Source organism: Giraffa tippelskirchi, chromosome 11 (genome assembly GCF_054371585.1).
Source record: "Giraffa tippelskirchi isolate mGirTip1 chromosome 11, T2T-mGirTip1v1.2.pri, whole genome shotgun sequence".
Lineage (NCBI taxonomy): Eukaryota > Metazoa > Chordata > Mammalia > Artiodactyla > Giraffidae > Giraffa > Giraffa tippelskirchi.
The window spans coordinates 20,263,368-20,277,947 of record NC_137285.1 but is presented as its reverse complement, the minus strand read 5'-3'; the positions used below and the strand labels follow the sequence as shown (position 1 = coordinate 20,277,947).

Sequence of the window (14,580 nt, the reverse complement as noted above, 5' to 3'; positions counted from 1 at the left end):
AAGCTACCACTCACTTCTGGTCCGTTAAGAACACTGGGTAACTGACACAACAACGTGAGCTGGGATTCTCCTACACACGTTTCACATTTTACTGGTGCTACCTTTCCCCCTTTGTAGTATGTAAATTTTCAAATGCACACACAAGCTGAGACCGCTGTATAATGAACCCTTGTGGACCTATCACAGGCTGCAACAACTACCAGCATTTTGCCAGTTCTGCTTCCTCTCTTCTCCCCCATCATCTCATTTCATACTGGTGCTTTTAAAGTCTATTTGTTTTATCACTTGTTTGTCTCACACAATAGTGTAATAGTAAAAACAGCAGCAGTAGCTAATGACTTTTGAGGGCTTTCTATGTTATTGCTCCCTTTTTGCCTATCCCAGCAGCCCTTTGCCTTTCTTCTAGTAATTGTGCCCCAGTTTTCCCTAGGGGAACAAACCCTCTCCCACTCTCAGTTGAGCAGACCAGAGGGGACTCACCTGAATGTGCCCATCACCTACACCCGGTCAATCAAATCTGTCTACTCTCATGGCCATAGTGATTGGTTCAGAATGGAGCACATGACTGAAACTGAACCAACGAAAGTCTTCCTAGACCATTTTTGAGAACGATGAGGAAAGGAGGCACCCTCTTTCCCCTGGACTTGCTAATCTGATATAAGCCTGAAGTTGCTGGTATTCTTCTTTGCCACCTCTTGAGGAAACTTCCCTGAGAATGAAGCCCATCCAAAGGAAGGAGGAGCCAAGAGATAAAGAGGAAAAGACCCTTGACCACATGGGAACCATGAACTAACTGTATACAAACTTTTCACAATTTGAACTAATAAAATCTCCTTTTACTTAAGTCTATGTCAACTGGGAATCAGTCACTGAAAAGTGAGAGTTCTGACATATAAAGGTGTTATCACCATCTGACCAATGAGGTCACACAGCTCATACTGGAAAAGCCATGGTTTGAACCCACCTATCTTGTCACCAAAATCTCTACCCACAGGGCAATATTCCCTGATCGGCATGCTGATATTCATGAATCTCAAAATATGCTGAGCACTAAGCAGCCCCTTATTCATCTCTGTAAGCCCTGAAATACCTGGCAGAATCCCTTCTACATAGCCTTACAAATACTATAAAGTGGAGTGGGAATGAGTTTCCATTACAAACCCAGTTTATCCATATTCCATTTATACAAGTAATCATGTTGTTAATCATCGCAATTTGTAAATAAGGCAATCAGATTCGAAATGACTATTTCCTGGTTTTTCGGCACACCCTCAACTTTACTGACTCTCTCTAAAGCACACTTAGCCTCGATGCCATCATACCTAGTCTCGACGCCAAGTATCTCCTGCTGAGTCATCCCTTCCACGGCGCCAGCATCCGAGAACAGGATGCGGATGTTCAGCTGCGCGGGAACATCCAGGCAGATGCCGCTCACGTTGCTGTCAGGTGGGTCTGCGCCTGCATCAAGTGCATCCGCACCTGGAGAGATATTAAGTTGTGCATTTTGGAAAGAAGAATTTAGTTGCAGTTTTCCTACAGTACTGTAATGTAACTCCCCAAATTGGAAATATTATTAGGCAGGAATCAGAGGATTGAGTCTTTAATCTCCAACAGGCTCTAGTTATATGCTTCCCATGGCTTCTTTGGTGGCTCAAACGGTAATGCGTCTGCCTGCAATGCGGGAGACCTGGGTTCGATCCCTGGGTTGGGAAGATCCCCTGGAGAAGGAAATGGCAACCCACTCCAGTACTCTTGCCTGGAAAATCCCATGGACGGAGGACCCTGGTAGGCTACAGTCCACAGGGTCGCAAAGAGTTGGACACGACTGAGCGACTGCACTTTCACTTTTCGTGTTCAAAATGTCTCCTTGGGCTTCCCTTGTGGCTCAGTGGTAAAGAATCCACCTGCCAATGCAGAAGACGCATGTTCAATCCCGGATCCAGGAAGATCCCACATGCTACGGAGCAACTGAGCCCATGCACGACAACTACTGAGCCTGTGCTCTCGAGCCTGGGAGCTGCATCTACTAAGCCCACGTGCCACAGCTACTGCAGCCCGAGCGCCCTAGAGCCCGTGCTCCACAACAAGAGAAGCCACCACAATGAGAACACCTAGCGTAGTCAAATAATTTTTTTTAAAAAAATAAAGATTTGAAGAAGAGTGTCCCCTTGTATGTTAACTCAGTCATTGGAACTTTAAAATCTTTGACTCACCTAAGAAAACCATAAATCACGATTCAGTTCCCAAGCTCTTCATTGACAGCCACCCAGAGCTTGAACAGAAATATCGACTTGCAGTAAAAAGCCATGAGACTTATTCTACGCAGTCACTGTTCTAGTAAAAGCTTGTGTAAGACATTTAGAATCCATACTAACAACTTTAGTTGCTACAGATTAAATAGTTCAAAAGCAATTTCCTGGTTTGCTGCCATAGCAGTAATACAAATGGAAGAGGATAAAACTGGAAAAGAGATGAATTTTCATTCATCTCGAAAACTGGCCTCTGTAGGGGTAGGAGGAGAAGAATGAGCAAGGTCACTCGCTGGATGTGGATGGCAAGTCTTAGGGCCACTCCAGAGGGGATTTCTTTGTTCCTTCAGGTATCTGGAAGGTTGTCACCAACAGTTTCCTTCTCTTCGATACACGGGGTCAGCACTGTTCTCTTCTGTTTATCAACAAGGATCAGGGTTGACTTGCAGCTTAGACGTGAAATACAAGCTAAGAGCTTCCACCATGAAGGCAACACAATGCCATCACCTCTGACTTCCCAACTCTGGTTTTCTGTCTTGAAATTTCCCATGGTTTTTACTTCTCCGGTGCTATATTGACCCCTTCCCTGCATCCCACAGGCACCTCCACGGCCTACCTCGCTGGCCAACAGGTTAACAAGGAGTTGACAAGCCCCGACCCCAGGGTTCTACTTCCAAATGAGGACCTAACTCTGGGCTTAGGGTCTTGAGCACAGGTGGGACAGGCAAACCGCGTGGCTGGCCAGACCCTACTGCCTGAGTCAGAGAGTGGTCAGCAGTACCTCGGCCAGGCATACATATTACGTGATCCCTGGCCACCCCCAGGGGAGAGGACAGAGGGGGTTGTAATGATTCAGACCCTAATCACAAGGGGTGGGGAAAGTGCAGGGGCATGTGTCTGGTTGGTCCTTTGTATGAATTCCAGCCTGACGAGCTGAAGTGGCCTCGGAGGGTGTGGAAAGGGTAAAGACAGGACTCAGTGTGCGGGGGCAGGGGGAGGGTTTGCACTCCCAGCAGCATCCACAGGGAGGGGAGGGGACTTAAGAAAGCAGATGCTGCAGCGTCAGACAGCTCATTTAGGCCCCAAGAGGCAATCCCAGGAAGCAGAGGAAGAAAAGAAGCTCTCTCTCTATTCAAAGTGCCTTTATACACTCAAGCATGCATGCTCAGTCACTTCAGTCCTGTCTGACTCTTTGCGACCCCAGGGACTGAGGAGGCTGGCGGGCTATAGTCCATGGGGTCGCAATGAGTCGAACATGACTGAAGCAACTTAGCACACACACACAGACTGTAGCCCGCCAGAGTCCCCTGTCCATGGGATTCTCCAGGCAAGAATACTAGAGTGGGTTTCTGTGCCCTACTCCAGGGGATCTTCTCCACCAAGGGATCGAACCAGAGTCTCTTATGTCTCCTGCATTAGCAGGTGGGTTCTTGACCACTAGTGCCACCTGGGAAGCCCCTTATGCATTCAAGACTCCCTGAGAAATCAGAGCAACACTACCAGACTTGCTGGCTGGGAGGAGAGGAAGAGGTAGGAACCCTGGGTTTAGCTCTAGCTCTCCCACAACAAACTGTGACCTTAGACCACCCCTGTGAGCCACAGCTCAGTGACCAGATGGACACTCTGTAATTGGAGTGGAAATCGGGCTTATCGGGGCTAAGTCCGTTCCATGTACTCCCTGTGGTATATCTCTTCTTCACACACCAAACCCCTGTGTATCTCCTCTTCACACACCAAACCCCTCTGACCCCAACACTCAGAGCAAATGCCTCTGACCAAAGACGCTGGAACGTCAAATCTTTTTCTCTGGCCTTGGTGACCCTGCTATTATTAGCTCTGTTACACCTTAATTTCTTTCTTTCTTTTTTAATAGCTTTATTGATATGCCATATAGTTCACCTACTTAAATTTAAATGTACAATTCAATTTAATTATATTCACAGAGTTATGCAACCAGCAGCAGATTCAACTTTAGAACATTTTCATCACCCCCCAAAAGAAATCCTATACTCACTAGCAATCACCCTTCATTTCCTTCCAACAGCCTGGGCCTTGGGCAACCACTAATCTGCTTTCAGTGTCTATAGATTTGCCTTTTCTGGACACTGCATTATAAATGGAATCCTATAGTATGTGCTCCTTTGTATCTAGCTTCTCTCACTTAGCACAGTGTTTTCTATCACCTTTTAATTTTCTTTTAAGTTAACAAAATTGCTTTTGTAAATTATAAAACCAGTTCTCAACTGTCCATTTTCCTGGCAATCAAAAATAGGAATGCAGACTGACACGCACTGAAAATCCTTAAACTTCATTAAGACTTCCTTTTCCAAAGACTGTTAGCTTGTAAAACAACTGGGCAATTTGAACTTCCTGTAGATTTCCTCTTTAAAAAAAAAAAAAAAAAGCCATTGTGAATAAGAGGTAAAAGACATGAAAAGCCTTCTACCTGGTAGAGCTAACCTCTAAACAAATGTCTGTTGGATCACAGCAAAGAAAGATGACTGTTGAGTCAGGCTTTAATGCCATACCTGACGCTACATAGTCAGAGCAACCGAGGTACATCTTTTACACGCATGCAGCTTTGACTTACGTATTATTTCAAGCCAGCCATCACTGAGATCGTTGTAATCGGAGTTGCCTCTCATTGCAACATGAGTCACTTGTACTAATGAATCAAGCAGTTCAACAGCATTCTCCCTGCAAGAGAGGAAGACATGTCTCAGCTCCTAGCCAGCAGGTCTTGTCCTGAAGTCCTTTCTGAGGACTTGGTTGTGCTTGCTGGATGCCTAAACAAAAAAAAAAACCACCAGGGGATCTAGGCTGAGAGACTCACCCCTTGAGGATGGTCTTCCTGAGCAAGGTCTTCCCTTGCTGTCAAGGGGAGGACATATGGAAGCAATCTTTCACTTCAGACTTAGGACATTAGTAACTTATATTAGAATCACGAGCAGGCTCCTTTGAGTGTCACAGAACTTGGCAGGTGGGTAGATCACATGCCAAGTTACCAGGGTAAGTTCATGGGCCAGAGTGACCCCATAGTAAAAGGAACCTAAATAATTAGCTAGAAGTTTGAGCTATGAAATGAGGTGAAGAGGACTTCTCTGGTGGTCCAGTGGATAGGAATCTACCTGCTAATGCAGGGGACAGGGTTCAACCCCTGCTCTGGGAAGATGCTACATGCCGAGGAGCAACTAAGCCCGTGTGCCACAACTACTGAGCCCACGTGCTGCAGCTCCTGAAGCCGTGTGCCTAGTGCCTATGCTCTGCAATGAAGAATCACCCCTGCTCACCACAACTAGAGAAAGCCCAAATGCAGCAACAAAGACCCAGTGCAGCCAAAAACAAATACATTTTTTTTAAATTAGGTTTAAGATTAAGAACTAGAACTTAGCATCTCTCTTGTTCCAGTGACCTCACGGGAGGTACAAATCTTATGAACCACAAGGGAGAGACTCTGAGTGTTGACTCAGGCCTCGCACCCTTCCAACAGGAGCCACCGTGGGTAACTTATTCCCACACTTTTTCTTCCCTTCTCAATGTCACCTCCACCTTTTCCCTGCTCCCCAAAGAAGTACACCACTTGGGATATATTTCAGATGAGATGGGTGTAAGAATGAAAGTGAAAGTGTTAGTTGCTCAGTTGTGTCCGTGTTGCTCAAATTTTGCAACCTCATAGACTATAGCCCGCCAGGCTCCTCTGTCCATGGAATTCTCCAGGCAAGAATACTGGAGTGGGTTGCCAGTACATTTCCTTCTCCAATACATGCAATCAAAACCATAAGAAGATACCACCTCACATTTACTAGGTTGGCTATTATTCAGAAAACTGGAAAATAACAAGTGCTGGCGAAGGGAAATTCCCTGGCAGTCCAGTGGTTAAGTCTACAAGCTTCCATTGCAGGGGGTGAGGGTTCAATCCTTGGTCAGGGAACTAAGATCCCTCCTGCTGAATGGCATGGCCAAAAAAACAAACACGGGTTGGCAAGGATGTGGAGAAATTGGATCCCTTTTACGTTGTTGGTGGGAATGCAAAATGGTACAGCCTCTGTGGAAAACAACATGGCAATTTCTCAAAAAATTAAAATACTATGATCCAGCCATTCCATTCATGTGTATACACCCAGAAGAACTGAAAACAGGTGTTTAAACAAAACGTGATACAAGAATGTTCAAAACACAATTCACAAAGCACTATTCCACAAAAGATGGAAATACCTCAAATATCCGTTAACTAAGGAATGAAGAAACAAATATCGCATATATATATATTGGAGAAGGCAACGGCACCCCACTCCAGTGCTCTTGCCTGGAGAATCCCATGGACAGAGGAGCCCAGCGGGCTGCAGTTCATGGGGTCGCTAAGAGTCGGACACGACTGAGCAACTTCACTTTCATTTTTCACTTTCCTGCACTGGAGAAGGAAATGGCAACCCACTCCAGTGTTCTTGCCTGGAGAATCCCAGGGATGGGGGAGCCTGGTGGGCTGCCGTCTATGGGGTCGCCGAGTCGGACATGACTGAACCGACTTAGCAGAAGCAGCAGCAGCGTATATATGTATCTCTCTCCATACAATGGAATATGATTCAGTCATGAAAAAGAATGAAGCACTGACACAGGCTACAAACATAGATGAATCTCAAGAACAGAATGCTAAGTGAGAAAAGTCAGATATAAAAATTCACAAAGTATAGGAGACCATTTATATGAAATATTCAGAATAGGTAAGTCCATAGAGACAGAAAGTGAATTGGTTGTTGCCAGAGCTGAGGGGAGGGAGGAATAGAGAGTGACTTCTAAAAGGCACAGGTTTCAGGGATGTCCTTGGTGGTTCAGCAGCTAAGGCTCTGAGCTCCCAGTGCAGGGGGCCCCAGTTCGATCCTCGGTCAGGGAACTACATCCCATATGCTGCAACTAAGACCTGCTGCAGCCAAATAAATATTTTTTTTTAATTAAAAAATAAAAAGTATAGGTTTCATGTCACAGAGACAAAAATGTGTTGGAGGTAAACAGAGGTGGTAGTTGTACAACATTATGAATGTACTAAATGCCAGTCAACTGTTAAAATGATTATGTTGTGTGAATTTTGCATCAATTAAAAAAAAAGAATGCATATGAATATCCATGAATTTTCCAAACACCACCCAGCTAATTAAATGGGAAATTCTTTATACATCATGTAACAAAGCTTAAAAATTCTTTAAATGTTAATCACCAATGATACTTGGCTCCAACCCTTTCTCTGATTTTCTAGGAATATGGGGTTTCCAATGATATGAACAAACTTCCCAGAAAAATTTGCATAAATACGGACGAAACTTCCGAGAATGTCTATTTGCACTTATACTGATGTTTGAATCAACTCTAAATTGTATTGGAAGTTTGTACTGTTTTTTTTTTTTAATTAATTAATTTATTTATTTTTTGGCTGTACTGGGTTTTTGCTGCTGCATGCGGGCTTTCTCTTACTTGAGCACAGGCTCACTAGCTGTGGCCTGAGGGTTTAGCTGCTTCGAAGCATATGGGATCTTCCTGGACCGGGGATCAAACCCGTTTCCCCTGTATTGGCAGATGGATTACTAACCACTTGACTACCAGGGAAGTCCATCGAAGTTTGTACTGTTTACTATCACTTTCATATAAGTTTTCATTCAGACTGAAGTTTTTCATGCTGTCTTTAATACTCATGGGGGAGGGCGGTGAATTAAATTTAAGCAAACCACTCAAAACGTAGATAATTCCATCAGTGAGACACTCACCTAAGCTGAGTACAGTTTTCATTAATTCCAACTTCTAAAAGGCACCCAGATAGTGCATTTTCTCCAAATAAAATGGGTTTGAGAGTTGCTGTTGAACACAAACTCCTTCCGGCTATAAAATAAAAAGATTATTCTCTTGCTATTTTTGCAAAACAAAAGTAAGTAAAAGATTTACCTCAAAGTTTTTCTTAAAAAAAAAAACAAACCAAAAAAACAGAGAACAATAAGCAGAAATAGTTTCCAGCTCTCTAGAAATGAGGTCATTGTTACTCTAATCCTTTGAAAGCGGAACAAAGGCGTCTTTCTGTATGGAAATACCTGGACAGGGATCAGGGGTTTATTCTGAACCTGAAATTTAATGCCTTCTGGCACCTGTGGGTAATCACCACTGATGCAAAGATTTTCCATAGTTTGGAATGAAACTATTTTCCTGTCTCTGATTAGCACCATCTTGGGTTAATCAGTGACAACAATGACAATGGACTCTCCAGCCACTTTCTTATTTAAATCTATCTCTCTTACTGAAAATCAGCACTTCAAGTGAAAACAATGTTAACATTTTTTATGGAAAGAAAGAAAAAGGAAAAGGAAGCTGTAGAAGCATGGAAAACAACCACCCCTAGGCTAAATAAACACACCAGGCTTTAAAGTAACTGGTTACTCAATCAGATTCAAAATATGGCAATATTTCCAATTCTAGTTCACCAGAGAGCTAGTCATATTATCATCAAATCAGATTACCAGAATACCAAAGGTGTAAAGTCGTGACATTATTCATTCCGTTGGTGCTTAGAGCTCGAACAGGCTTGCCAAGTTGGTAACCTAGACAAACAGCACAGGAGAATGAGCATCTTTCCCTCTGAGTTTATCTCAAAGCAACAGGCGCTACCTCGTCAAATAACAGAAGGAAGGAATCCACAACGAAAGGAAATATGCACTCAAAGCTCTTTTTCAGAATACCCTCAGGAGAAGGACATCAACATCACTCCTTTCATTTGCTTCATCTTTTACTGAGGTATAGTTGATTACAATGCTGTGTTAATTTCAGGTGTACAGCAAAGAGACTCAGTTATAGACATGTTCTTTTTGAGATTATAAAACACAGATGTTAGTGTGGTTTTTTGAAGACACTTTTAAAGTGAAATCTGAGAAGTGAAAACTAGGCAGGAGTCAGTCTTAGACCTCTCACCTTGGAGAACAATAAGCTGCTGGGCAGGCCAGTTCATGAATACTTACTGAGTGATTAGTACGGCTTATCACAGGGGTTCATAAAGGAAACTTAAAACCAGAGTAACTTTCCCATGTAGCCTTTTTCCAGTAAACTAATTCAACCCCAAGGTCTGATTTAAATCCTATTCCCATCCATTTCCTAGTAATCCAGCTTATGGTTTCCACCTTTTTAATGCGAAAAAGTTCACAAGCACAGAAAAGTTAAAAGTAATACCATGAATCTCACTCAATACAGCCACCACCTAACACTCAACAACTGTTAATATTTAGCTGTATTCTTCTTAAGTAAGTGTTAGTCATTCAGTCATGTCCGATTCTTTGCGATCCGATGGACTGTAGCCTGCCAGGCTCCTCTGTCAGGAAATTCTCCAGGCAAAAATACTGGAATGGGTTGCCATCTCCTTCTCCAGGGCTCCCGTAGGGAAAATTAGAATTGGACGCCTCAAGTACAAGGGAACCCCTGGGCCTGTTCATTACTGGGGTGCTCCTCTCCTTTGTAAAGCACCTCTGACTGCTAGACTGTGAGCCATTCAGGGGCCACTGCTCTTCTGATCTTCACATATCTAATGTGCACCCCAAAGATCTTTCCTTCAGGATAGATAAAATATTTCCCATTTTTAGAAGCTTTATAACATCAAAACACAAATTCCAATAAAAATGGCACAATCTATTAATTTATATTAATATAAAAATATAATAGATATTTGTCTTATCTACTATAAAAGCATATATATTTGGGGTGAGAGGGGCAGGACTATTTGAAAATAAGGTGTAGGCATCGTGACATTCACATCATGAAAGTTTCATCAGACATCTCTCAAAATTAAGGATATTCCCCTACATCATCATGATGTCAATATCTCTCCTAAGAAAATTAATAATAACCCCTTATAATCATACCATATCATATCCAGTTCATATGCATATTTCCTATGTCCCTTCCAAAAATGCATATTACAGTAGCATTGTTCTCAGTTGGTAAAGAATCCGCCTGCAATGCAGGAAACCCTGGTTTGATTACTGGGTCAGGAAAATCCGCTAGAGAAGGGATAGGCTACCCTCTCCGTATTCTTGGGCTTCCCTTGTGACTAGCTGGTAAGGAATCTGCCTGCAATGCAGGAGAGCTGGGCTCGATCCCTGGGTTGGGAAGATCCCCTGGAGAAGGGAAAGGCTACCCACTCTAGTATTCTGGCCTGGAGAATTCCATGGACTGTACAGTCCATGAGGTCGCAAAGAGTCAGACACGACTGAGCGACTTTCACTTTCACTTTGTTCATATAAACTGGGATACCATCGAGGTTCCTGCCTGGTGTTTGTGTTTCCTGCATTACGCCCCACCCTTCCCGACAAGCGGCCTCCCCTCTGGCCATGGGTCTAATCCTGCCAGAGTACGCTTCATGCTCATGTCTGCTTCCTCGGCTTCCCCCAGGTTATTCCTATCCCCAGCACCCTTTCCAATTATCTGCTTCTCAAGGCACAGTCATTGGAGAAGGAAATGGCAACCCACTCCGCTGTTCTTGCCTAGAGAATCCCAGGGATGGGGGAGCCTGGTGGGCTGCCGACTACAGGGTCGCACAGAGTCAGACACGACTGAAGCGACTTAGCAGCAGCAGCAGCAGCAAGGCACAGTCTCCTCCACGCAGCCCAGAGTGGAAACACACCCAGGGCAGGGTTCTGACTTGCTTGGTGCTTTTCCTCCAGCCTAGGAACAAAACCTGGCATGGGGACTTTCCTGGTGGTCCAGTGGTTAAGAATCGCCTTCCAATGCAGGGGACTTGGGTTTGATCCCTGGTCGGGATTCCACACGCCTCAGGGAAACTAGATCCCACGTTATCAACCCAATACACCCTGATAAATAAATATTTTTTTAAAAAACAAAACAAAACCTAACACGTGCTGGACACTCAACACTGTTCCTTAGTGATGCAGTCTGGGTGAATGGTCAACATTCTACTCTTCTGAATCCTGGAGTAACTGACCCTAGTAACTGACCTCACTTATTAATTATCTTGGGTTGTTCACTGTTGTTTCCTGTGACTTAGTGCTGTCACTCCAAATAAGAGAGCCCCTGAAGACAGGGCCCATGTGAGATAGTCCTCCAAAAACCCTGTCCAGCCTCAGAAAGTACTAGAGAGACAGTGTCTCTCTATATACAAGCTGTGTCTCTGCCTGATTGGTTCTGGCTCTTGATGTATTCTTTTTTGATGAGAGCATCAACATTTCTCATATATTCTGACAGGTTTTCTCAGAAATCTTGTCAAATTAAGTCAGTGACATAAAAATTCTTAAATTTCAGGAGCCTGGTCTCTTCTTTCTTCCCCCCAGTTACCTTGGAGTTTACATAAACGAAGAGAAAAAGGTCATAATGTTTTCATGCAGTACATACGTTATTCTTTAAATAACAATTGTGACTTACAACAGAAATAATTAAGGAATGCTGCACTTGTGATCCATACAAAACATCAACATTTTGGGTTGTACATAATTTAAAGAAATGTCCCAAACACTTCTTGAAATACTGTAGTAGCCAATAAATACATAGAGGCATGCCTTAGGCGGCCATAGGCAGGCAGTTTAGAAAATAAAGAAAAAAAATCACACTGGAACTACTTCATTTCTTCAAAATCACCGAGTAGAAAAAGCAACACTGAACTTCCATACTGATTTTACATAACTTCTATACAGTACCTTGACTTAACCAGGAGTCTGCTCTTAAAAGCCAACAATAAACCCTAACATTAAAATCCTATTTAAAAGAAAAAAAAAAAAATATATATATATATATATAAAGGATTGTGTATAATTAAATCAGTATACATAAATATTGAGGATCATGCAAAGCAAAAAGTTACTAAAAAGTTTAAAAATGTTGTTCCTTCACGATTAATTACTGCATGTTGAAGGATAGTAAGGGAGTTCCCTGGCGATCAAGTTTAGGACTCCACACACTCACTGCTGAGGCCCAGGTTCAACCCCTCATCAGGGAATCAGGATCTCAGAAGCGGTGGAGCACAGCCTCCCCCCGCCCCAACCAAGAAAAAAAAAGAGGGAGGGAGGGAGGAAATAGGAGTTTGAGATTAGGAGATACGAACTATTATATACATAAAACAGATGAACAGTGGGGACCTACTGTGTATCACAGGGATTCAGCGTCTTGTGCTAGACCATAGTGGGAAGGAATACGAGGGGGGAGTATATACACGTGTGTATAACTGGGTCACTGTGCTGTATATCTGAAACTAACATAACACTGTAAATCAACTATACATCAATCAAATAAATTATTTTATTTAAAAAAAGACCAGTAGCTAAAGAGAAAGACTGTTTTAGCTTTACAACTGTGACTATATATAACACTTTATGAAAAAAAAATTAAGCTGTTAGCAGGAAAAGAATACAGTGTCACAAAAGAAAAAGAGAAAGGTCAGAGTCACAAACTAAAATTGGAAACAGTTATTTACAATCATCATTATAGCACAGGAGCATCAAACTAAAATGTGTTTGTAAGATCAGTGATTGATATGCACTGTCTCACCTGGGTTTCCAGACCATTCCTGTTCATTGCCACTGTTATAGCTTAAAAATTTCACTGTAAATCTCTGTGTCATGATTCCTAGAAATAAAATAAAAATATAATGTCACCAATTCGCTAAGAAATTATCTACCAGAGTGTAGTTTTCTTTACCTTATAATTGCATTTTGACATGCAAAAAAAAAAAAAAAAAAAAACCCACTGTTTTCTGATTAACTCATAAACACAAATAAGAAAAACAGGTCTGAATTAGTTTATCTGTTATGAGAATCGTGAAGAAAGAAAAAAAACACTTTAAATTAAAAGCATTCTCACTGCCCTTCACAAAGTTACCTTTCTGCTGGGCATTAATTTCTGCTCTAATAATTCTGACGTTTATTTCACTGATTGTATTATTATTCCACCTGAAAATATAATGTTCTTCCACGTTCACATTCCTGGGGGCTGGTCCAGCATTTAAAAGTGTTTCTGGAAATAAGAGAGTACTTCCATAAATTAAAGACCCAAAATAAAAAAATTAAAGACCTTCCTTGGGTTCAAGTCTATTATTGATGGTTCTCTCTGCCTGGGTGGCCATCCCCCACCCCCATCCCTGCCCTGCAGACCCAATTCCCTTACACAGCAGGGTCATCACCTCCTCAAGAAGCCGTCCTCAGATCTCCACCCAAGTCAGCATTAGCTATGTCCTCTTTCCACACCATCCCAATATCCTGAGTGAGCTCCATCCCTTCCCTTTTTAAAAAACATTTATTTTTTATTCATTCATTTATTTGGCTGCTTTGGGTCTTAGTTGTGGCATGGGAACTCTTAGTTGCACCATGTGGGACACAGTTCCCTGACCAAGGATCAAATATGGGCCCCCTGCATTGGGAGCATGGAGTCTTAACCACTGGACCACCAGGAAAGTCCCTGCCCCTGTCCTCTTATTTCAGCATCCCTGGTACCCAGCTCATAGCCTAATGCAGAGCATGGGCTTGGAAGAGTATCTGTTAAATGCAAGATTACAGAAAGATTACATCTGGTAAAGATTACACCTGTTAAAGGAAAGATTACAGGATGTCAGCTCTTTAAGAGCAGGGGCCTGATGTCTATTCACTACTATATTGTACTAGTAGCTGATGGAAGGAAAGAATAAGTTCCGAGAATTATAACACATTGAAAAGAAACACAAGTAGTATCCTTCATGGAAAAACAGAAGTCCTGGTAATATTGGCCAAATTCTATGTACTGTTGGCTGCATTACAATCACAGAGTTTAATGACTGGAAAAAGAAAAGCAAGCAAGAAGTGAAAATGCTGGGTCCTAAAGAACCCTTTAACTCTCTGAAAAACACTTAAGAAAAAGCCCACACACCCAGAGAACAAGGAGAGACCCTGGAACCCATATAATCCAGGACTGAGAAGGATTGGGTTCAAGGTCACAGATGTTACTCCACAGTAAGTCAAGATGGAACAAGCAAAATGCTAATGGGAGATTTCTCTAACAACTACAAATCTCCTAAAATTCCTAATGAAAATGTGTTCTACTCTGGGACTACAGTAAGTCTCCTGCACACGAACTAGTTTCATCCCAAGAGCATGTTCGTAAGTCCAACACAGTTAGCCTAGGTACACAACTGACGCAATTGGCTCTATAGTACTGTACTGTGATAGGTTAATAACAGTTTTCACACAAATAATACATTAAAAACAAACACAAAAAATGAAGAAAACATTTCTAATCCTTCAGTACAGGACCTTGAAAAGTACAGTACCAGAGCTGGCATACAGGGGCTAGCATCGAGTGAAGAGGCGAGGAGGGAAGAGGAGCTGGG

At 42.6% G+C, this 14,580-nt stretch overlaps 1 protein-coding gene across 10 annotated transcripts in view; it reads right to left on the bottom strand.

Moving 5' to 3' along the window:
• TCTN2 (tectonic family member 2) overlaps positions 1–14,580 on the bottom strand; it is a 28,363-nt gene that overhangs the window by 1,746 nt on the left and 12,037 nt on the right. For 9 of the 10 annotated variants that reach the window (XM_081540437.1, XM_081540439.1, XM_081540438.1 and 6 more), the window contains exons 10-15: positions 13,101–13,235; positions 12,771–12,848; positions 8,747–8,827; positions 8,006–8,117; positions 4,840–4,946; positions 1,323–1,479 (exon numbers count right to left, since the gene is read on the bottom strand). In XM_081540437.1, the coding sequence (XP_081396563.1) occupies positions 1,323–1,479; positions 4,840–4,946; positions 8,006–8,117; positions 8,747–8,827; positions 12,771–12,848; positions 13,101–13,235 (670 nt within the window). The remainder of the gene's footprint in view (positions 1–1,322; positions 1,480–4,839; positions 4,947–8,005; positions 8,118–8,746; positions 8,828–12,770; positions 12,849–13,100; positions 13,236–14,580) is intronic. The other variant, XM_081540436.1, reaches the window with a different exon arrangement.